Source organism: Paroedura picta, chromosome 3 (genome assembly GCF_049243985.1).
Source record: "Paroedura picta isolate Pp20150507F chromosome 3, Ppicta_v3.0, whole genome shotgun sequence".
In the NCBI taxonomy this organism is placed as follows: domain Eukaryota; kingdom Metazoa; phylum Chordata; class Lepidosauria; order Squamata; family Gekkonidae; genus Paroedura; species Paroedura picta.
The window spans coordinates 46,369,293-46,391,809 of NC_135371.1; the positions used below are offsets into that span (position 1 = coordinate 46,369,293).

The 22,517-nt window shown below is 40.4% G+C and overlaps 1 protein-coding gene across 4 annotated transcripts in view; it reads right to left on the reverse strand.

Moving 5' to 3' along the window:
* CACNA2D3 (calcium voltage-gated channel auxiliary subunit alpha2delta 3) overlaps positions 1-22,517 on the reverse strand; it is a 774,612-nt gene that overhangs the window by 434,981 nt on the left and 317,114 nt on the right. For all 4 annotated transcript variants that reach the window (XR_013229020.1, XM_077325515.1, XM_077325514.1 and 1 more), the window contains one exon: positions 14,993-15,155. Coding sequence is in view for 3 of the 4 variants with exons in the window: in XM_077325515.1 (XP_077181630.1) it covers positions 14,993-15,155 (163 nt within the window). In the remaining variant the exon portion in view is untranslated. The remainder of the gene's footprint in view (positions 1-14,992; positions 15,156-22,517) is intronic.

A 22,517-nucleotide genomic window follows, 5' to 3' on the forward strand; every position in this document is an offset into this window, starting at 1 on the left:
ACTGTATGGGACTGCCACTACATGGTGCAGTGGTTACTGTGTCAGATGAGGATGGGGACAGTTGGAGATAAATTCTCACTCTACTGAGTGACTTCAGGCTAGGATTTAATATGTAATAAATACTGGTGAGCTTATAATAGTTTTTGAGGAGATTCCAAACCGCATGTTGCTCAGGACTAATTTGGGCTTCCATATATCAAAGACAGACAAATAGCTGAGCATAAATAACTCTGACCCCAATATAGTGCCCATGATCCTTTACAGACAACAGTGCCAGCCCAGGCCCTCACTTCCACGTACCATTGGGAGTGCACCAACTTTATTCATGTTAGCAAATTGCTAATGTGGGCAGGAGAACTGGTGACAGAAAACTGTACATTGAGCAGTTCTCCTGGAGAAGCAATTTGTTGCAGAACCAGTTATCTCAATCTGTTCTCCATCATTCATCACCATTCAATCACTTCTGTGGTCTGAGTACTGATAGATGCTTTGTTGCTTACAACAGTGGTCCCCAACATTTTTCAGGCTAGGGCCTGGGGGGGGGGAGGGAGGCGCCGGAGGCGGCATGCCAGAGCCCAGAAACCAGCACAGGCGCCATCATGCCGGTGCCCGCAAACACCCACAGACAGGCCCCCGCACCTCCCCCCCACAGCGTGGTGCTCGCTGCGCTGGGAGGCAGGCGATCACTCCTGGCACAGCAAGTGCGCGACATGGGGGAGGGGGGCTTGGGAGGCATGCCTGCTGGTGCACCGCTCCGGTGCCTCAGTCCCCCCCCGCAGTGGCCCGATACTGAGGCCTCCATGGTCCGGTATTAGGCAGCAGCCAGGTTGCTGGGGAGCACCGGCTTATAATATTACAGTGGGGGAAATTAGCAGTTTTTTTCCAAAGAGCATGACAAATGGGAGTAAAATATTGCTATACATATTTAGCTAGTCATAATACTGGTCAAAACTAAAAATGTGCCAGTATTTTTAAAAAGTTTGGACAAAATACAAAGTCTATCCCAAAGTGTTCAGTATAACAGATGGAGAAATACAAGATGGTTACTATGTCCCACACACCTATTTGCAATACCATGTGACATGAAAGTATATCGGGCTTGAAAGTAAACAAAATAAACACTATAGAGACAGGTGAGATGATACTGCATATTTTCACCACCTTACAGAAAGAGATTTTTACATATCAACCAGTTGTAGATACAATCACTGTGCAGATTCCAAAGGATGGGCAAATTCTGGTTTTAATATTCTAAAAAATAGGTAGCGATAACTTGACAGTCACTTGGGAAATGCTGCTAGGAAAGTAAGGTTGAATGATACAGTTCTTTTTAAGTGGCAAATTGGAGGGGGAAAAACCTACTTTCATGAAAAGTGACTGCAGTTCATCACATTTCAATATATCTTTTGAAACAGCTCTATACACGCAGAAGACTTTCTTTTCCAAGGCAATCAGGGTTTTGATTACAGTGTGCATTTATCAACTTTTAGAAAATCAACTCATACTTCAGGGGAGCAAGTAAAAGTCAAGTGGTGGAATTTTCTACCCCCATGTATGACCTTTTGCCACTCTCACTGAGCTGCAATGATCAAGGGGCATTTAAAATTTGATTGCAAAAAGTTTGGAATCTACCATCTCTTCAATGGAAAAAAGCAAACAGCTGAATCAAGCTAGAAATGTAAGTCCCATGGAGATGGGGATTGGAAAAAAAAATCTCTGGTTTCATAGAGCTGATTTTCTTTAAAAGCCAATTAATTAAGATCATACATAACATCTCAAAATAATCATATACAATGAAACCCCAAACTTGTCATTTTCATTATGTTGTTTTTCCTCCCTCTGTATGTTTTGAGCCTGTTAATTGAAAAAGCTCAAGTCTCCAGTTAAGTTATAGAGCTCAAAGCTGCGATCAGGAAAGGAAAGTGTGACAAATTTCCCTGTTCTGTATGCAAATTATGCAACTATCTTGCCAAAGAACTTTTAAAAACAATATCACCCTATCTTGAATACTAAATCACCACCAGGTCAAAATATTATTTTCCTACATTAGCAGTAATTCAATTATACTGAATAGGCAGCCATAGGATACTGACTGAGTCCCCTTTGTCAATGTATCTTGAATCTAAACTTGTTAACATTTTCTAGGGCTAAATATTTTTGCCTGAATTCATGTTATGTATTTAGCTAATATTTGCCAGGAAATAAAGGATGAGATTATGGAGGTAATCAAACTACACCAGATAGAGTGTAATAGACCTTTGCTGGATGGGGGGAGGGGAGTGGGTTATATATTTATTATCTGCCATAGCGACATTGTGTTTTAATGGGTTTTTATGGGATTTTATTGTTCTTATGAATCTCTGTAAACCGCCACGAGACTTTTAAGAGCGGTGGTATATAAATAAACAAACAAACAAACAAACAAACAAATCTGCTCAACCTCCTCTTCTTTGCTTATTATCCCAGAGAATTTCTGAGAATGACAATCATGCAGCTTGGTTGTCACCATAAAAGAAAGAGGTAAAAAGTCATGCAGGAAGTGCTGTATTTGCAAGCATGTGACCCAGATACCTTGGAATACCCATGTCATAAGAGAATTTCATTTGGGTTTATCTCTGTTCTACTATATGAACCTTTAACAGAAGCATGTGTTGGCTGATCTTGAAAACACCTGAAATAGAATTATATGTGGAGCTGGTGAATTTGTGCTGTAGATATGCTGAAGCTATATGTGAATCTTCTGTAGCTGTTAATGGTGATCCTTACATCCTCTTCAAAAGTCATATCCCAAGTGACAGCACTGTAGACAAAAGCAGAATGGGAACAAGCATATGCAAAATGCAGACTCCATCCTCATATCTGGGAATGCTTTAAAAGCAGTGTTCCCACTTACAGATGGAACTTACAGGTGTACTTTCTGTACACACAAAGGCTGTATTGGTTTCATTCTGATGGTACACAGGTAAAACTAACATATGCATTTGCACTCCTACACATATTTTTTTTCTCTCTCCTCGTAAGAACAGCTAGAGCTTTTAACAGAAAAACAAGTAGATAACAATGGGAAATAAACCCCTTTTTTTGACCACAAACTTTTGCATTCATTTAAGCAATAATATAATAATCCCACCATTCACGTTCATGGTGGTCTTGAGGAACAACTGACAAAGGACATCCTTTTGTCCAGGGAAGTGAAGCAAGGCTGCCTCTTGGCTCCCCTCCTATCACACCACTTTGTGTTTCTCAAGGAAGAAGTCACCCACAGTGTAATTCATGAGCTTTATCTCTAAGGGTGTTCTATGATAGGAAACAAAGAAAATTTGGGTTTTGACAAAAAAATGGAAGCATGGATAACATGTGATTTTTACTCATGGCTTTGCTTTCTCCACAAGATTATAATCCATCTAGTGAGGTAATGACAAGCAGGTAGGGCGCAAAGAGCACGTGCCTCAATCTCTCTGAATCATGAGCTCTCTTTCTGTAAGTACTGACAGAAACAAATGAACCAGAATGAAGAGAGTTCACTCACTATCACTCTTGAGTGCTTCATTTGTCCAGAAAGGTTTCTAAGCAGATGTCTACGGGAAGACTAATTTCCATTAAATGTGCCACAGATGATTTCTAAATTGATTTCTCCACATAGGTTGTGTGTATGGGCGAGGACACTTACTAGGGGTTCATACTGAGTCCAGAGTTGTCCCCACAGTGTAATGACTGAAAAGATTCTCAAGGGTCCTCTTAGGGCTATTGTGCAGATAAATGAAGTGACAATTGTAAATGTGCTTCAGAAACAAAAATTAATATTTGTCTTCAACTTTCCCCTGCAAAGCTGGCTTTGTTTCCTGATTAATTAAAGTAAAGCACAGCCAAAAACAGGTCATGATTCTTTTTGCAATTGTACTGCTGACAAAAAGAGCAATTAATGTATCTGGAAAAACTGTATCAGTATAAGAACTTATTTTCAGTATCCCTGATATATAACTTGTCACTCCATACAGCCTGAACAGGTATCATTTTCTGCAATATGATTACTGGAAATTGGTCAAGATTTTTCAGTTTCTTTCTTCACATGATTGAATTTCCCAGGTTACATTTTGCATGATCCACATGTTTTGGTATAATAACTGATAGCACAGCTTCAAATTTTCAGAAACATATTGTTTGTTTTATATTTGTCAGTTGAGTTGAAGTAAAACATATCCCTTGCTGACAGAAGTGCCTCAAAATATTCTTGGACTATACCATCTATCAAAAAAAATCCACAATTCTGGCAACACAGATGAAATCTTTTCCTGCATTCTCTAAAAGTTCACTACAACACAAAGGGATTTATTGGTGGGGGGTTGATACGTATCCCCAATAATATTTATTTGGGATCTGTGGGGTCTAAGAAGGTGTAGCAGCCCTCATAACATAACTTAATATTGTTCTCATCATCTGGATATTTTTCTCAATTAATTTTTATTTTTTGCTTCTGATTTTACAGAGTAGTTAAATGTTAATATATTGCTTCACAGATGTTAAATGTTAATATATTGCTTCACAGATGTTTATTTTGGCTCTGCTCTCACAATGATATGGATTTAAGACTGCATCTCTTATTGCTATCTTGTAAAGCTGTTCTGGTCAAAAGATACTATGAAATTGCAGTTTTAAAATTTTATTTGCTCTGTTTATAACCCACCTTTCTCGTTGATACACTAGGAGGATTATGTGGTGTAAAACAATGTCATTAAATACTATGAAACATACAATAAACAATGCAATAGGAACAGAACCACAAAAATTACAACAATTAGAAACACTGTGGAACATGTTTAGACATGAAATTGCATCAACAATGCAAAAAAGTGGGATTACAAAATTGGAAATCAATCTAGTATATAGATTATAGGGATTTTATTATTGTTTTAGGGGGATTTTAACATATATTTATGATTGTACCCCGCCACGAGCCATAATATGGGAGTGGTGGGATATAAATGACTGACTGAATGAATGAATGATAAAAACAAACCAATACATCCAAAAGATAGTGGAGCAGACTACAATCATGTTCCCCTTATAAAAATGTCCACCTGAACCATTTACAGTTTGCAGAACTGACTTCCTCAAGCAGGTTGTTACACAAGAAGAATGCTTATGTATTTAGCCATTTATCCTACCCATTTGAAGGGTAGAACCTTCCAAAAGGCTTTGAGTGAAGGGGTCATAGCGGGGTAGCGCAGGCAAGGTTACATTACTACACTTTGTAGGAAATGTGGTAGTTTTTCTGCTGGGAGGCAGCAGCACCCTGCCTTTCAGCATTCATGGATATGCTATTTGGAGTGAACCTGGGAACAGATCCCACATTAATAGCAAGATTCTATTGCATAAACTAGAGCAGAAGTATATTTTATCATGCAGTTTTTGGTGGAGAGGTGGTCCAGAATTTCTAAGAAATAAAAAATATATATAGCTGATTGGTGTCTGTCCATCTCCTGGATATCTCCTGTCCATCTCCTGGAGCCCGCTTGACCTCAACTAGGGAAAGAGCTTTCTCCATTCTGGCCCCCATCTGGTGGAACAAGCTCCCAGAGGAGATCAGGGCCCTGACAGAACCCAAACAGTTCCGCAAGGCCTGCAAAAGGGAGCTCCTCCACCAGGCATTTGGTTGAGGTCGACCCGGACCATTGCTTCCAATTGGCCCTCAGCCCCCCCTCCTATTACGACCGCCACTAATCTGCCTAACCCACTGGATCCCAGTAATAGTTGAGCTGAGACTCCTTTGCAGTTCTATTAGATTATTATTGCTGTTATCATGTTGGGGTTATTGTTGTTGTAGTGTTATTGCTGTTGTCACATGTGTTACCTCATGTTATCTGCAAACCGCCCTGAGCCTTCAGGGGAGGGCGGTATATAAATATAAATAAATAAATAATAAATAAATATATACAGAATACCCACCAAGTAGGAAACATTGTAATTGGCACAGTTACATGGGAGGGCCACATGTGGGAACATTCCCTTTCCAAGAAACAACATGTCAGAGGGATCTAGGAAAGTCAGTGTATATATATGATTACAAAGACCTCATTCCACACAAAGTAATGTGAATAAATCCTTGCTCACACTAGGAATGATCCTCCCAATAAATAATGATGTACAATCTTTGAACTAGGACTTTGGCATCCAAAAACTGGAGATGACTGGTAACCCATTTCATATATGATGATTTTTCTTATTTTGTTGTGCAGTCTTGATAATAAATTAAGTAGTACGCGGTTATCCGAATGGACTCTGTTTTTTAAAGAGAACAATGGCAAACCCCAATTTTCAACAGTTGGATACATTTTGAAAGATACAAATGCTTTTCTGCAGCTGCATAGAATAGCGATTTTGGCTGACCTAAATAATCCACAGTGGAGACAGGCATAATCATGGAGTTTTCTGGTATATCTCCACGGGCAGCATCTGTTTCAGTGGCCAGAAGGCTATTCTAAAGTCTAGCTCATCTTGGCATGAAAATGTGGGTAAATGCTGCCTCACTCACTGAAGTAATGTATTATCTGTAATGTATTCTGCTGAACAATGAAGCCATTTTATTGCAATAATAACTACTACTTCTCCTGTTTTCATCTGCTCTCTTTTAAGATGTCTGAAAGACTGCCAAATACTACCAACCTCTGCAAATGTGAAAATATTAGTTTACTGTTAATTAAGTGTGAACTTTTTAAAAAAGCCCTTAAGTGATATTAGAATCTACACAATTAAGTACTTAGACTTTAACTCTTTTCAGTGGGTCATGGATTAATGTAGTCTCTGAAATACAGATGTAAGTGGGCAGTTGTATTGGTCTGAAACAGTGGAACAAAGTTTGAGTCCAGTGACACCTTTAAGATTAACAAAGTTTTATTCAAGATATAAGTTTCCATGTGCATGCACACTTCTTCAATGAAAAGGCAATTACCAATCCATACATATAGGTAGAGGGTATGCAATAAATTGTCAGGAACCAAGCTGAGCATAGCCAGCAGAGTCCAAGATAAAGACACATCCGAGATCCAAAAGGTAGTTGTAAATCCAAAGAGACCTTTATTAAACAGAGTCCACAGAACGCTAAAGCAAGCCAAGATCTTCCTAAGCAAAGATCTTGATAATAACAAAGAGCAATAAGAAACCCAGGGCAGATATAGAGCCCTGTCCATAAGGGAGGGGTACAAAGGCATTTCGGTGGGAGAGCGAAAGGGCAGCAAAGGTGAGTTGATTCACAGGGCACCAGATGGCCAGGAATCTGATCTAGGTTGTTGCCACATTGTTGAGACTTGGGCTGTCTCCACAAGGACACTTATAGTAAGATTGATGCATCAACAATGGAAAATTCCTGCTGGGAAAGGGAAGGGAGGTATGGAGCCTACAGACAGATTTATGGGTTTATGGCTGGTGAGAAGCAAAGAGCCCAGCGAGAAACTAAACTTAGCTGGCATGAATTGGGGTTCATGACATAAATTAGCAAATATGTTTAACAGAGTCAAGGGCCAATCAGGAATAACAAGCTTAGTTTATTTCATTGCCATCTGGGAGCTCATAATTATTGGGAGAAACACAGTGAAGGAAATAAATACGTCAAAATTGGAGGTTGATGAGCAGTTGTACCCTTAATTGTGGAATGCCAAGAGTAATTCATTGAGACCCTGTCTCCTCTAAAGTAGCGATCCCCAACCTGTGGGCTGCGGACCACACGTGGTCCGTCGACTAATTGGATGTGGGCCGCGAAGGACGCCTTCTCCCCCCCCCCCCCGGCCCTTTACAACACACTTCGGGTGTCATTGTCTCCCATCACTCCCAGATGGGACTATTTTGTTGCAGAGAAACAAGCTCAGGGTTCCCATTGATTTGTCATTGTCATGAGTTAAAATTTCCATGAAAATAAAATGTTCCTTATGTTCATTGTTGTGGTGTGTCTGTATCTTATTTTGAAGGGATGTTTAAACATTACCATAGCGATCAGAGAGCGTTAGGGCAGTGATTGAGAGTAGAGGAGTAAACTACCCCCCCCCCACCGGGCCTCAGTAAAATTGTCAAGCGTTGAGTGGTCCCCGGTGATAAAAAGGTTGGGGACCACTGCTATAAAGCATGGAGGCAACCTTAGAGCATCTTCTTCTTTGAAGTGGGGTGACTGACCGTAGAATTATCTCTCCTGTCTGCAGATCAGAGAAACATATTGCAACCTACCATTCCAAATTATGTTACATTATTAATTATGTTACAATCAGCTAATCTAATGTATTAATCCTGAAAGGTTGTTCTCCTTCAGCTTTTTCAGATTTGTGATTATTGGTGTCAGATTTATGTCCATTTATCCTTAGGCGTATCTCCCATGAAATTCAGTCGGTAACCTAAAAGTAGCTGTTGTATTGCAAAGGAACTTCAGGAACAGACTAAAAGGGCAATTGCTGAGTTGCAAGTTATTACAATAACAATGGAAACCCCCAGGATTTAACAGAGATATTGGTTTCATCTCACTGCATATGCTAACTTCATTCATCCCTTACCTCTGTATTCTCAGCAATACCCCAGAAGGGGCATGCATCCTCTTTTTTTAATTTATTATTTGGAATAATATATCAGATTAGAATGGTAACCATATACACTTGTTATTCCTGTTTGGTCCTTGTATCTGTTGTATCATCATCATTATGCTGGTATTTATCAGTATGAACTGATAATTTCTATTTCATTGTATCTGAAGAAGCATGGTACACACGAAAGCTTATCTTAAAACTTCATTGGTCTTAAAGGTACCACTGGTTTTGGTTCTGAAATACAGTTATTCAAAGGACTTAAAGACTAGCTTTAAATTCTTCTAGATAAGCATGTACAAAAAGTCATGGTTATATGAAGTAAAGTTTGTGCAAACTGGATGTGACAAGAAACAGTCATCTTTGAACTTTCAACGTGTCATGATAAACAAAAGCTGCTGGCATGGTAAACATTGTTTCTCCCTATTTAGGGCTCAGCTCATGCCTGTATGGTCACCCCAAAGAATTTAGCCTTTATAAGCACTCAATATTTTGTAAACTGGTGATGATCTATCATCAGTTCCAGTATTATGGGATAAAGCAGGTGGGATGCAGCTTAACATCTTGCCCTCTGCCAGGAACCTGGGGGTGATCCTGGATGCCTCCTTATCAATGGAGGTGCAGGTCATGAGAGTAGCCTGCCTGGCATTTCTCCATCTGTGCCAAGTGTCCTATCTGTCCCTGAAGCACCTAGCCATGGTAATCCATGTCACACTCACCTGCAAGATATATTTCTGTAACTTACTCTACATGGGCCTTCCCTTGTCCTTGATGCAGAAAACAGCTGCTAGGATTCTCACTGGAACACCTTCGAGGAACCATATTCAGCCAGTACTGAAGCAGCTGCATTTGTTGCCAGTTGCATTCTGGATCAAGTTCAAGGTTCCAGTGTTAATCTTTAAGGCCATCCGCAGTCTGGACCCCATGTATCTGATGGACCACCTATCACCTTTTGCCACCTGCAGGGTCTGCGATCTGTGGGAGCTAATCTGCGAATGGTCTCCAGGCCATGAGAAGTATGCCTGAGCTCCTCCAGGGCCAAGGCCTTTTTGCTCCCAGAAGAGCTGAGGACCCTGACAAAGCTTTCACAGTTGTGAATGGTCTGCAAGATGGAGCTCTTCTACCAGGCATTTGGTTGAGGCCAGGGCAGTTAAGATCAGGGCCCCCTCCACAGCTTAGCCAGGACAGCAGGCTTCTCCCCATGAACATCTTCCCTGAAGCACTATGGGGGAGACTGTTGAGCAGGGGGGATGAGGTTTTAGTATTTTGCTGCATGGGAAAGAATGGTTTTAAGATTGGGGAATTGTTTATTATATTATTGAGGGGGGTTTACATGTAATTTCCCACAAGCCAGCCTGCTGAGAGTGGTGAGCAATAAGTCAATAAGCCGGGTTAGCTTGCTAACTAATAATTGCTGGACTGTAGTTGTTTTAACTGGATTTTAATGGATTTTATGGGGTTTTAGAATGTTGTAACCCGCCACGAGCCACAAGGGAGTGGCGGGCAATAAATTGAATAATAATAATAATAATAATAATAATAATAATAATAATAATAATAATAATATATATATATATATATATATATATAAATAAATGGCATGTGGGCAGTTTAACAGTAAGAGTGAGATGTCATTTTAAACATAATGAAAGAACACATTGTTCTATAAAGAAACTCCTACTGCATGGGATTCATAGATCGAAATGAGGATTACAAATATCACTAAAAACTGTGCTATGTCAATAGCTGCAACTTTGTTTGTTGGGTAGAGAAGAAGGTTGTGTACTGGATAGCGTCAAAGCCTCCTGGCAACCAAAAGAGTCAGTGAATACTCAAGAATATTCATGTGAAAAAAACTGGAACGAAAGCCTCTCCTCTTAAAGTTTGAAAGTCAGCCTTTCTCAACTTTTTTACAATTAAGGACTTCCTGAAACATTCTTCAGGTTTCAAGGAACCACATAGTGTGCAATCATGCACACTATGGTTGGGAAACATAACTGTGAACATATACACCCAAGGCCCCTCCTCTCCCCTCCCCACCCACTCCAAGCCCATCATTGGCCATTTTGGGAGGGTGGGGGTTGACATGACTATATATCACCCAATAAATTATATTTTTATATTTATATAAAATTACACTCCCATGCACCCGGGAAACCCTTCCAAAGCCATCAATAATATCCGGTTTTCACGAAACCCTGATCGAGAAAGTCTGTCCTAAGTCATGGGGGAAAGTTTATAAAACTCTCAATATTATGAAACATGAACTAACATCTGCACATATACTGATTTGCTTCAGAGTTCTATACTGAGTTACCTCAGAAATTTTACTCCTGATTTCACCTGACCTCTCCCCTCTATGCTAAATAAAATATTTTGTTAATTTGGAATTTCAAAAATCCTCGCGTCACATTTAAGTTAATGGGGGTTCTTGACCCTTCCCTCAGGTTCCTGGGTTTAGCCAACTGCCAAAGTGTTATACTTTGACAGGATAGGACATCCAGAGCTCTTTGGGAAAGAAGAAAACAGATACTTAGGGTGGCTCAGTCAGAAAGGGAAAGAAAAACGGAGGGAAAATCTTGCTTCTGAGGAAGGGAAGCTGATGGGGGCATCCTTGCATTCTTTTCTTTATTTCCCAGCTTTCAGTTCACTAATTCAGCAGAAATATCTAATGGTATGTTCCACTCTCCCAAAAGGGAAATACTGATATGAAATGACCAACCATCAAGATTGGCAGATGATCATTAGATATATGTATTAAGTAGCAAAGAAGAAAACCTTTGGGGGGAAAATATATCAGCTGACTGAAAGCAGGAAAGTAAGTAGAGAGGGGAACCAGGGGCTCTGTTATTTTAGACTTGATTCTCATCAGTAGGGAAGAACTGGTAGATGAGGTGGAAGTAGTGGGCACACTTAGAAGCAGTGACCATGTGCGTTTGGAATTTTCAATTCTGGGAAACAGAAAACCTTTACGTAGTCGTACGTATAGACTGGACTTAAGGAAAGCTGATTTTCACATAATTAAAGGTACCGTATTTGCCAGCGTATAAGACGACCTCCCAACATTTCCACTTAAAATATAGCGTTTGTTACATTACATTACAGTACTATGGGCCACTATGGGCAGCTATGTCTATCCCAACTGAAATGCACCCGGCGTATAGGACAACCCCCCCCCACTTGGAGGGGGGGGAAAGTAGTCATACGCCAGCAAATACTGTATGTTGCGTAGAGTCCCGTGGTCAGAAAGACTTAAAGACATGGGAGTTCAAAAGGGCTGGAAGTTTCTTAAGAGTGAAATACTGAAGGCTCAATCACAAACAATTCCCTTGAGAAGAAAAGATGGAAGGAGCCTAAGGAAACCAAGTTGGCTCCATAAGCAGTTGTCAAAAGATTTGAGGAATAAAAAAGAGTAATTTAGGAAAGGGAAGGAAGGCCTTATTACCAAGGATGAGTATAAACAAATAACCAATAATTGTAGGGGGGAGTGTTAGAAAAGCTAAAGCTCAATATGAGCTTAGGCTAGCAAGAAATGCTAAACATAACAAAAAAGGCTTCTTTAGTTATATTTCAAGCAAGAAAAAGAATAGGGACACCATATGACCAGGACAAGAAAGTGAAATTATAACAGATGATGAAGAGAGGGCTGAACTGCTTAACTCCTATTTCTCCTCATTTTCAGGCCCAGCCTAGCAGGCCAAGAGGCCCTCGTTAGTAAGCCCTTCACCATGACCCTTTGCGCAGGGACCTCTCCCCTTAGCTGCTGCTGGCTCCAGGCACAGAGGCGCATCTGAGAGCAAAGAGGCTAGAGTCCAGGGCCGGAGGGCGGGAGCCGCAGGGGCAGGGCCAATCAGGACAAAGCTGGTTGCACCCTGATTGGCCCTATTCCAACTTTGACAGCCGGACACATCCCACCCCCTAGGCTGTTTCAGAAATATATAGAGGAATAACAATGGATAAGGATGATGAAGAGAGAACTGAACTCCTATTTCTCTTCTCTTGTGATAATGATCAATGTGGCAAAAACGTCACACAACACAGGGGACGGGAATGGTGGCCTAGGATCACTGTTGGAGCACTCCACAAAAACCTAGTTTCTTTAAATGAAACAAAGTCTTCTAGGCCAGATGAACTGCATCCAAGGATACTAAAAGAATTTGCAGATGTCATCTCTGAACCTCTGTCCATTATTTTTGACACTTCTTGGAGAACTGGGGAGGTGCCAGACAATTGGACCTGGGTACATGTTGTTCCCATCTTCAAGAAAGGGGAAAAGGATGATTCGGGTAATTATCAACCCGTCAGCTTGACATCTGTAACTGGCAAAATTTTGGAACAAATAATCAAACACTCAGTCCTTGAGCAGCTGGAACTGAGAGCTGTGATTTCTAAGACTCAGCACGGGTTTCGCAAGAACAAGTCACTTCAGACCAACCTTATCTCTTTTTTTGAGAAAGTGACTACCTTGCTGGATCAGGGGAATGCCGTGGACATAGTTTATCTGGATTTCAGTAAAGCTTTTGAGAAGGTCCCACATGATACTCTTGTTCACAAGTTGGTCAAATGCAGTATGGATCCTAATTCTGTCAGGTGGATCAATAACTGGTTGACAAATTGTACCCAGAGGGTACTTGTTAATGGTTCAGCATCTTCTTGGAAAAGAGTGACAAGTGGAGTACCCCAAGGATCTGTCCCGGGGCTTGTGTTGTTCAACATATTTATAAATGATTTGGATGAGAGATTACAGGGGATACTTATTAAATTTGCAGATGATACTAAACTGGGAGGGGTAGCAAACACAACTGAAGACAGCAACAGAATACAGGATGATCTTGATAGGCTTGAGAAGTGGGCTAAACTGAATAAAATGAAGTTCAATAGGGACAAATATAAAGTTCTGCATTTACATAGGAAAAACCAAATACACCAATATAAGATGGGGGAGACTTCTCTTGGCAGTAGCATGTGTGAAAAGGATCTGGGAGTCTTAGTAGACCATACATTGAACATGAGTCAGCAGTGTGACTCAGTGGCTAAGAAGGCAAATGGGATTTTGGGCAGTATCAAACAGAGTATCGTATCCAGATCACGGGAGGTGATCCTACTGCTGTACTCTGCTCTGGTTTGGCCTCACTTGGAGTACTGTGTTCAGTTTGGGGCACCCCAGTTGAAGAGGGATGTTGACAAACTGGAACGTGTCCAGAGGAGGGCAACAAAGATGGTGAGGGGTTTGGAGACCAAGACATATGAAGAAAGGCTGGGGGAGCTTGGTCTGTTTAGCCTAGAGAGGACACGACTAAGAGGGGATCTGATAACCAAGTATTTTAAAAGGTGCCATATGGAGGATGGAGCAGAATTGTTCTCTCTTGCCCCAGAGGGGCAGACCAGAACGAATGGGATGAAATTAATTCAAAAGGAATTTCATCTAAACATCCTGAAGAAGTTTCTGACAGTTAGCGTGGTTTCTCAGTGGAACAGGCTTCCTCGGGAGGTGGTGGGTTCTCCATCTTTGGAAATTTTTAAACAGAGGCTAGATAGCCATCTGACAGAGAGGCGGATTCTGTGAAGGCAAAGGGGTGGCAGGTAACAGTAGATGAGCAATAGAGATGTGAGTGTCTTGCATATTGCAGGGGGTTGGACTAGATGACCCATGAGATCCCTTCCAACTCTATTATTCTATGATTCTAAGAGTCTCCGTTCCTCTCTTGTTACACTTATTTTAAACCTGAGCATTGTCAGAGGCATGAGCCTTTTGGCCTCTTGGTCCTTGGACTTTAGCCCCTGCACTACACCCTGGGACCTTCATTTACCAAAGCCAGTAGATCCAGGAATAGCCCTAAATGTTGGAATTGTATATTTGTTTGTTTAAACTGTAGGGTTTTTTATTTCTTTGTAAATCAATTTGAGTCCCTAATAGGAAGAAAAGCAAGATAATAATGCATTAATAAATTATAAGAATGGGTCCATGATTTATGGGGGGGGGGGACATTAGTGCCACACAGGGCAAGGTAGCTTGCTGGGCCAGAATCCCCAGGTCTAGCTGTCCCCTCAGTTTTGCATGACCAGTTCACTACCATGCATAATCACTACTGTCTGGCTGCCCGATTGGTCAGTGGCCCAAGCATTCAGGGGCGGGCGGGCGGGCTTAAATCCGGCCCACCCAGCCTTGTGTTACATTCTACTTATATTTATACACACAAATATTTATATACATACAGGCTCCATGAAAAATTCAGAGCCATCTAGCAGTAAGGGTTTCACATTAAGGATCCCTTAAACTTGGATAAAACTCCGGTCATAAAATCCAAAATCCAAATGGAGATGGAAATTTAAAGCATGTAATCTCTGTCTCACAAAAGTATGGTTTGGTAAAAAAAATACATTCTTTAACACACTGTGGATCGCAATCATGAAAAAATACTTCTGCTTACCTTTGTTGTACATGTTGGTTGGCACTTGGACATCACTCAGAGTGACATTCACAGGTAAGTTATTAAAATGTTCATTTGGTTCCAGGATGAATTCCTTTCCAAGTTCAAGGTAGTTCCCATCTTCATCCCGTTCATTAATAAGAACAGCATTGAAATATTCGTACTGCAACAAAAATCCAGTAATTACATCTTCTTAGCAGCTCTCTTAAGTATTAAAGCACATCTGTTTAGCATCCTTTAAGTATTACAATACACAATCTTTACTTACCATAGTTTTCACCTCGCTCTAACATCATGGATGTGGTACCAAAACCTCCATTATTTCATTTATTCAACATGAGAATCAAGCACTTTAATTCATTTTTCCATTTAAAAAATGCTGGCTCCTGCCAGGCAGATATAATGGCTCCAAGAGTTAAGATCCCATTGCTCAACTCATGTGTGTCAAGGTTTTTGATAGTATCCAGCTGCAATATGCACTTTTGGTGGAGCCTTCATGCAACCTGATCAGGACAGAGTACAATTTGGGCCAACAAATAAATAGTGCTACGTATATAAATTGACCAATCAGGATGTTTATGCAAAATGCAATTTCTCACCCCCACACCAAACAAAATCAGTTCTCATTTTCTGATTTGAATGTAGAGTATACGCTCAACAAAAATTTAATTAAGCTTTGCTACCTCAAGTAATGTGAAAATCAAAAGTAAGCTTTGAGTGCAGAAAGGGCCACTGCCACACAGAGACACACATACAATCCATCAAAACTCACAAACTTCTTTTCATTCACTCACCTAGAGTGTGACTAGTCTAAGGCAAAAATATGTGGAGGAAGAAGGAATAATTAAGGTAGTATGTCAAGTAACAAGCAACTCCTATGTTATCTGCATAAGAATCAGGGTTTTTTAAAAAGAGGAGCTAAATTTTCACCCTGATATTGTTGGTAGGAGCTCCACTGAACACCCCCTTCCCTACAACATTCTATCCTTATCTGAAAAAGCATGAAGAGGCAGATCCTAGGCTTCTAGGTGGGGCTGGATTACTGGAATTGATCTGCAGAATACCGAGATCAGTTCCTCTGGGGGAAAAATGGCAGCCTTGTAGGCAGACTCTAGGGCAGTGGTCCCCAACCTTTTTATCTCCGGGGACCAGTCAATGCTTGACAATTTTATTGAGGCCCGGGGGGGGTAGTCTTTTGCCGAGGGACATTGCCACCGCCGCCTGAGCCCCTGCTCCACTTGCTTTCCCGCTGGAGCCCCTGACTTCCTACCACCCACTGGGGGGTGCTGCCAGCAGCAGCTGCACAGTGCCACGCCGAGGGGGAGCCCCAGCCATGGCGGCCAGCGGAGAGCACCGAAGGTGAGCTGGCAGCAGAGTGGCAGGGCAGCCCCCGAGGCAGCAGCCGGGGAGGAGGACGAGGAGGAGCGGCGGCCCGGTACTGACTGATCAACGGACCACTACCGGTCCCCGGACCGGGGGTTGGGGACCACTGCTCTAGGGCATCAGAGTCCTGCTGAGCTCCCTCCCCAAGTCCACCTTCCTCAGGCACCACTCCTAAATCTCCAGGAAACTATGATTGGAGACCCTAGTTTTTTTAAACAAATTAAGAGGTTTACATTTAGATAGATGTATCATTGTATGTTGTCTTCTGTCCTGAACATCTGCAACAGATTTCTAGAAATGATTTTATGTGAAGTTGAAAGATAGAGGAAAGGAAAATTAACAAATATATATATTGGATGAAAAAATGGAAAGCAAATCCATCCGGCACTCTGGCATTACATTTGAGAGAGTACTCTAGGGAAAGGTGATAAAGCCTTATTTGCTGACAAAGCAGACACTCAAGCTGCTAAGCTCTAAGAAAAAATGACTTCAATTTAATCTTGTCAATAGAGGCCAACCTTTAATATGACCTCAAAAAGGTGATTCCAAATTCAGAACAGGATGTCATGCCCAAAATGTATTAGCCTAAAAACAACAAAATGATTAGTTACATTAGGATAGCCACAGGACTGACGATGACATGACAATGGAATAATCAGTTTAACATTTCTACAGAGAATTATATGGAAATTTGGGGAGGTAATGAAATAATATTTAATATAGCATTTGCAATTCATTTCATATGTTCAAAGCATTTCATATTCATTGTCCTTACAACAATCCTGTAAGTTATATCATATTACCATTCTTAGAGAGCCAGCTTGGTATAGTGGTTAAGAGTGGCAGCTTCTAATCTGGCAAGCTAGGTTTGATTCTCCACTCCTCCACATGCAGTCTCAGCACTGATAAAGCTCTTCTGACACAGCAGTAATATCAGGACGATGATAATTTTAATTGTGTTCTTAATGCATTGTTTGATTTTAATGTTAATGGATCTTATTGTTATTGTTATGTTATAATTTCATTGTTGTTCTCTGCCCTGAGATGGCAAGACTGGGTGTGGATGGATGGATGGACCTCATCATTACAATAAGTAACAATATTAACATTCTGTTGTGCTGTTGCAAACACAGTCACATACAAAAATAACCCTAACGTAGTTTGCAAAGTTTTCAAGATTTAGTTTAACTTAAATTTAAAATTGTATTTCTATCCTGCCCTACCCCTAAAGGCTCATGGCAGGTCACAACATACAAAATTGTAGTTGCGTGGAATGTTCCAGTTCTAGTTGGTGTGTTGTTGCTATAGTTATACTGTTATATTGATTTTGATAGTGTTCTATGTAAATATTCCAAAATGTTTTATGTAAACTGCCCAGAGTCGTAGGGAAGGGCGGTATAAAAATCTAAATAAATAAATTAAATAAAATCAATAAAATATATGGTCCATCTGTAGGTGATGATGAAAGCAACCCTTGCAGGATGATGTCAAATTAGAACATGGTATTTTACCTTCATAAGGTAAAACCATTCTGTAGAGTGCAATGAGTGCATGTTCATGCTCATGAGTGGGCTCATTCATACTGAAGACACCAGAAACTGAGGTAGGTGAAACTAGGCTAACAGCTGGTCAGATCTGAATCCATAGATATCTGTTTGCCTGCCCTTCTGGTGAAAACTCTGACCTCTCAACCTCCCCCAGTGCAGTAGCCCTGAATTATATAACATTTATTTAGATGTTCATCCCCCATTTTTTCTCCCCAATGGAGACCAAACTGGCTTACAACATTGTGCTCCTGTCTTCCATTTTACCTTCACAACAACACCCTGAGTGGTAGTTTAGGCTGAGAGACATGACTACCCAGGGTCCCCAATAAGTTTAACATGGCAGACTGGGGATTTGAAAAAAATAACTCACTTTAAATGAACCAATCATGTACCTTATGATACAATAATATTTTCATATTATTGAAAAAAGTATAGGAATATTATGGGTTACCTAGTTTTTGCTATTGAATTAACAGTTTTACTTGGATGCTTTAAATCCTGGGAATAAATAACTAATTATTCCATATAGCTATACACATAAAAGCAATCCTTTATTCACAGGAAATGGGAAAGCTACCAGCCTCACTTCCTCCCATTTTAGCTTATTTCACGGGGTCATTGAGAATTTGTACTCTGGTTTAAGCTTCATGGAACATTGCCCTAGTTGCCCTGGCAGTCAGAGCATACTACAAGATTCATGAAAGCCTTTGTCTTTCTCTTCTCTTGCTCCTCCCTGATATATTACCAACTGGAATGAGGTTTCATGACCACAAATGCAATGTAACAGAAGAAATTGATGACACCAAACTCACAATGGTAATCTCCTTTGGAAAACTCTGTCGAATACTTATTCAATAAGGAATGAACTCTTCTGATATACAGCCATGGTTTCCTGTTTCTTTCACCCTCTTAGGAGCTCTTCTCACATTTGTTTGCAATAATAAATTTAAGAAAACTATGAGAACATATACTGCAAGAATGATCATGGCACAATATTCAAAGTAATGTGATAAATTTCTCCGCCAGTTGATAAAAGCATGGAGGTGGGGTAAATTGCATTTGGAAATAAAGAGAAAAACAAAGAGATCTTGAATGACTGATGACCTACAAATCCATTGGTAAAATTTATGGCTCTCCTGTGAAATATAGCTATCAGATCAGCTAAGCTACAAGCCAAATAACAAGACTACAATGATGAGTTAATTTTTTTAACATGACTGGAGCTCTAGAATTGGGGGGGGGGGGGGGAGAAATGAAACTGTCTAATAAAGTAATATTGAAAAATATCATAAAGAACTTTTAAGAGTATGACCAGTACATATCCAGAAATAATCAAGCTTATGCTGAGATTTTTCAGTATTTTTAATATATGAGTTGTCCATTTGCCAATCCAATATCCCAGAAATTTCATGATTAATATTAAAAATATATTAAAAATATCAAATTATCTATTGACTGTATGGTTAATAATCATCTATGTTTGTTTGTTTTTATATACATTTCTGTTGTTTGATGTAACAGAGCCATTTCCATTTAGCCTTTCATCATGAACTATGGCAAATCTGTATGGAACAAAACAGGTTTTTTTCTCTGAGGCAGTTTGCATACATGCCTGAAACCATGTTGAGGCATATTTATACATTAGATAAATAAATGAATTATTATTTACTGAATAAAAAATGAATAGGTTTAAGGTATTTTATCTTAAAAAATGCTGGGACAGGATTTTATCGACTACGAGCTTGAGCAAGAGAGAAAGAGGATATAATTACTGAGCTGTAGACTTGCATTCAGAATTATGATTAGACTGTCAATGGTAAAAATTGTATCAAATCTGCTAAATGTGTAGTTCAGAATTTTCAAAATAAATTAACAGCATCCATTGTTTAGTGCCAATATTTATGACATTTTCCATCTATTTTAAATCAAAAACTGGATAATGCTTCTGGAGGCGCATGCGTAAAAATCAGCATCCTCAGCCTCATCTCACTTTGAGAGCCTGATTAGAAACCTAGAAAGCTTTAGCCCACCAACAGAAAACTGATTTAGGAGATAAATTATTCCCATTCATTTTTACTCATCACATTTGTTTTTATTGGATTTTTAACTGACCCCATCAAATAGCCTAGGACAGATCTTAATGGAGGATTTATATTTATTTTATTTATTTAAAATATTTATACCCCTGCCTACGATGGGCTCCCTTCTACTCTCTGAGGGGAAATTTCCAATCCAAAAATAAAACTGTGTTCTGTCACTGACTGAGTTGCCTCTGTAGTATGGTTTCTTTGTTGTTATTAGTATAAGGTGACCAGATTTTAACATTGGTATAGCAGGACATCATTGACCCCAGGGGGGGGGGGTTCTTGATTAAAAATTTAGTCTATAAGGAGCACCAAAAAGTTTCATAGAATGCATAGAATGCAAAAATAGTATTGTACTATATATTTTTAAATTTCAACATAAGTACAATTTGCCAGGTACCCCCAGATGTCCCTCCAAAAGTGGGACAATCTTTTCACCTTAAATTAATAAAACTGTCTACAAAAAAATTTAAATGCCCTGGTCCACTCTGCAGTGTAGTGAAGCTGACTGGGGTATTTTTTGCCCCCTCTGGGCCACCACAGGGTGGGGGAGGAAGGCCCAGCTTTTCTCTGTGCACACAGGCTTGCAATAGGACAGGCCCTGTTGGTCCCCGCAGTAGGCTAAGGGAACATGTATTCATCTTAGCCAGGTTCATGCATTCATTTAGCACATGAGGGCCTAATCTGCAGCAGGTCTGGGATGGGGGGCTGCCCATTGACTGCGTCGTGTGGAAGCAGGGATTAGTCCTGCTTCCATATGAGCACCCTCTTGGCCTTTTCTGCCTGCGTGGAATTGGACTTGTGGCTTTAATTCAGGCCTGAAACTTTATGGGAAGATGTAAGACTCCTCTTTTCTCAAACCTTTTCTCAGAATGGCACTGAGACAATGAATTCCAGCCAAAACAAAAAATATGTATATTTAACATACATGGGAGGGGTAGATGGAATGAAGAGATCAAGCTTTTATATAAGAAAATCTGAACTACAGGTTTTAGAGAGTTACAGAAACTTTTCCTTAGTTTCTTAGTTTTTCTCACTTAGAGGCTTTTGTTTCTAAAGACTATGTAGGTTCCTCTGAACTTCCCAGGTACACCAATTTCCTTTCCTAGAATCACCAATTTCCCTCTAACTTTCCACAATACTCCACAATACACCAATTTCTCCTTTTTAACTGGTCAGGGATCTTTTTCCTCTCCCTAGAAGATTTCTCACTCCTTCCTTGAATTGGGAGTCTCACTACCAAATATCTATCCCAGTTCTCCCAGCTATGTAGAACTGTTGAATTTCAGACTATTAGACAATAATGTTTTCTCTGACTAAAATCTGGGATATATCTAGACACAAAACAGGTTGTTAAAAAAAATGGATACGCAGAACCTACATAGAACTGTAAAATGAGTTGTCAGTAAGAGAGGTGTACTGGATCCCCAAAGAAATGAAGGTTAAAATTACATGAGGCTTTAGTTGAACCAGTTAGGGTCCATTGTTCTAAAACAAAATCTGTATACATATGTATAGAAATTGAATACACACTAATTAAGAACAAAATAGATTTGCTGAATAAGGTCCCTAACCTTGCTGTTCTAACTAGCTGCCCCCTTTCCTGTCCTGCAGGATTTTACAGTCACTTATCTGTACATATGCACAGTAGATTCTGCATATTCCAACACCTTTTTTCAAGATCTAGTGTTCAGAGCCCATAAGAAGAGCCCATAAGAAGACCCATCACAGTCAGGTTTCCAGCCTGGCTATGGGTTAGAGACAGCACTAGTTGCCCTGAGGGATGATCTCCGTCGCCAGGTGGACCAAGGCAGGTCAGCACTGCTGATACTATTATAACTCTCAGCTGCATTTGATACAATTGAACATTGTTCTGGCCAATGCCAGAATATGGAGGACAGCCCTTCAGTGGCTGAGCTCCTTCCTCCAGGGTCGCAGACAGAGGGTAGCAATAGGAGAGAGTCCCACAAGAAGCAGTCCTCTCTCCAATTGTATTCAACATCTTCATGTGCCCTCTTGCCCAACTGGTATGGAAGTTTGAGCTGGGTTGTTATCTATGTGCAGATGACACCCAACTCTTCCTCCGGATGGATGGATGGCCACCCTGACTCTCCCCCAGAAGCATTAGCTGGCTGCCTGGAAGCAGTGATGAGGTGGCTCAAGCAGAGTCATCTGAAGTTCAATCCTTCAAACACAGAAGTCCTGTGGCTGGGTAGAAAGGGACCATGTAAGGAAGTGTTGTCTGCCCACCCTAGATGGTATGCAACTTTCAGGAAGCTGAGCGTGATCTTGGTTATTTCCCTCTCAATGAAAGCTCAGGTCATGAGGGTAGCTCTGCTGGCATTTTACCACCTTCGCCAAGCCAAACTACTAGGGCCCTTCTTGGACCCACAGTTATTTATGTGGTTACTTCTAGACTGGACTTCTGCCCCTTGCTCTATGCAGGCCTGCTGATAACCTTGATCTGGTAACTACACCTGGTCCAAAACACAGTGGCCAGGGTCCTCACAG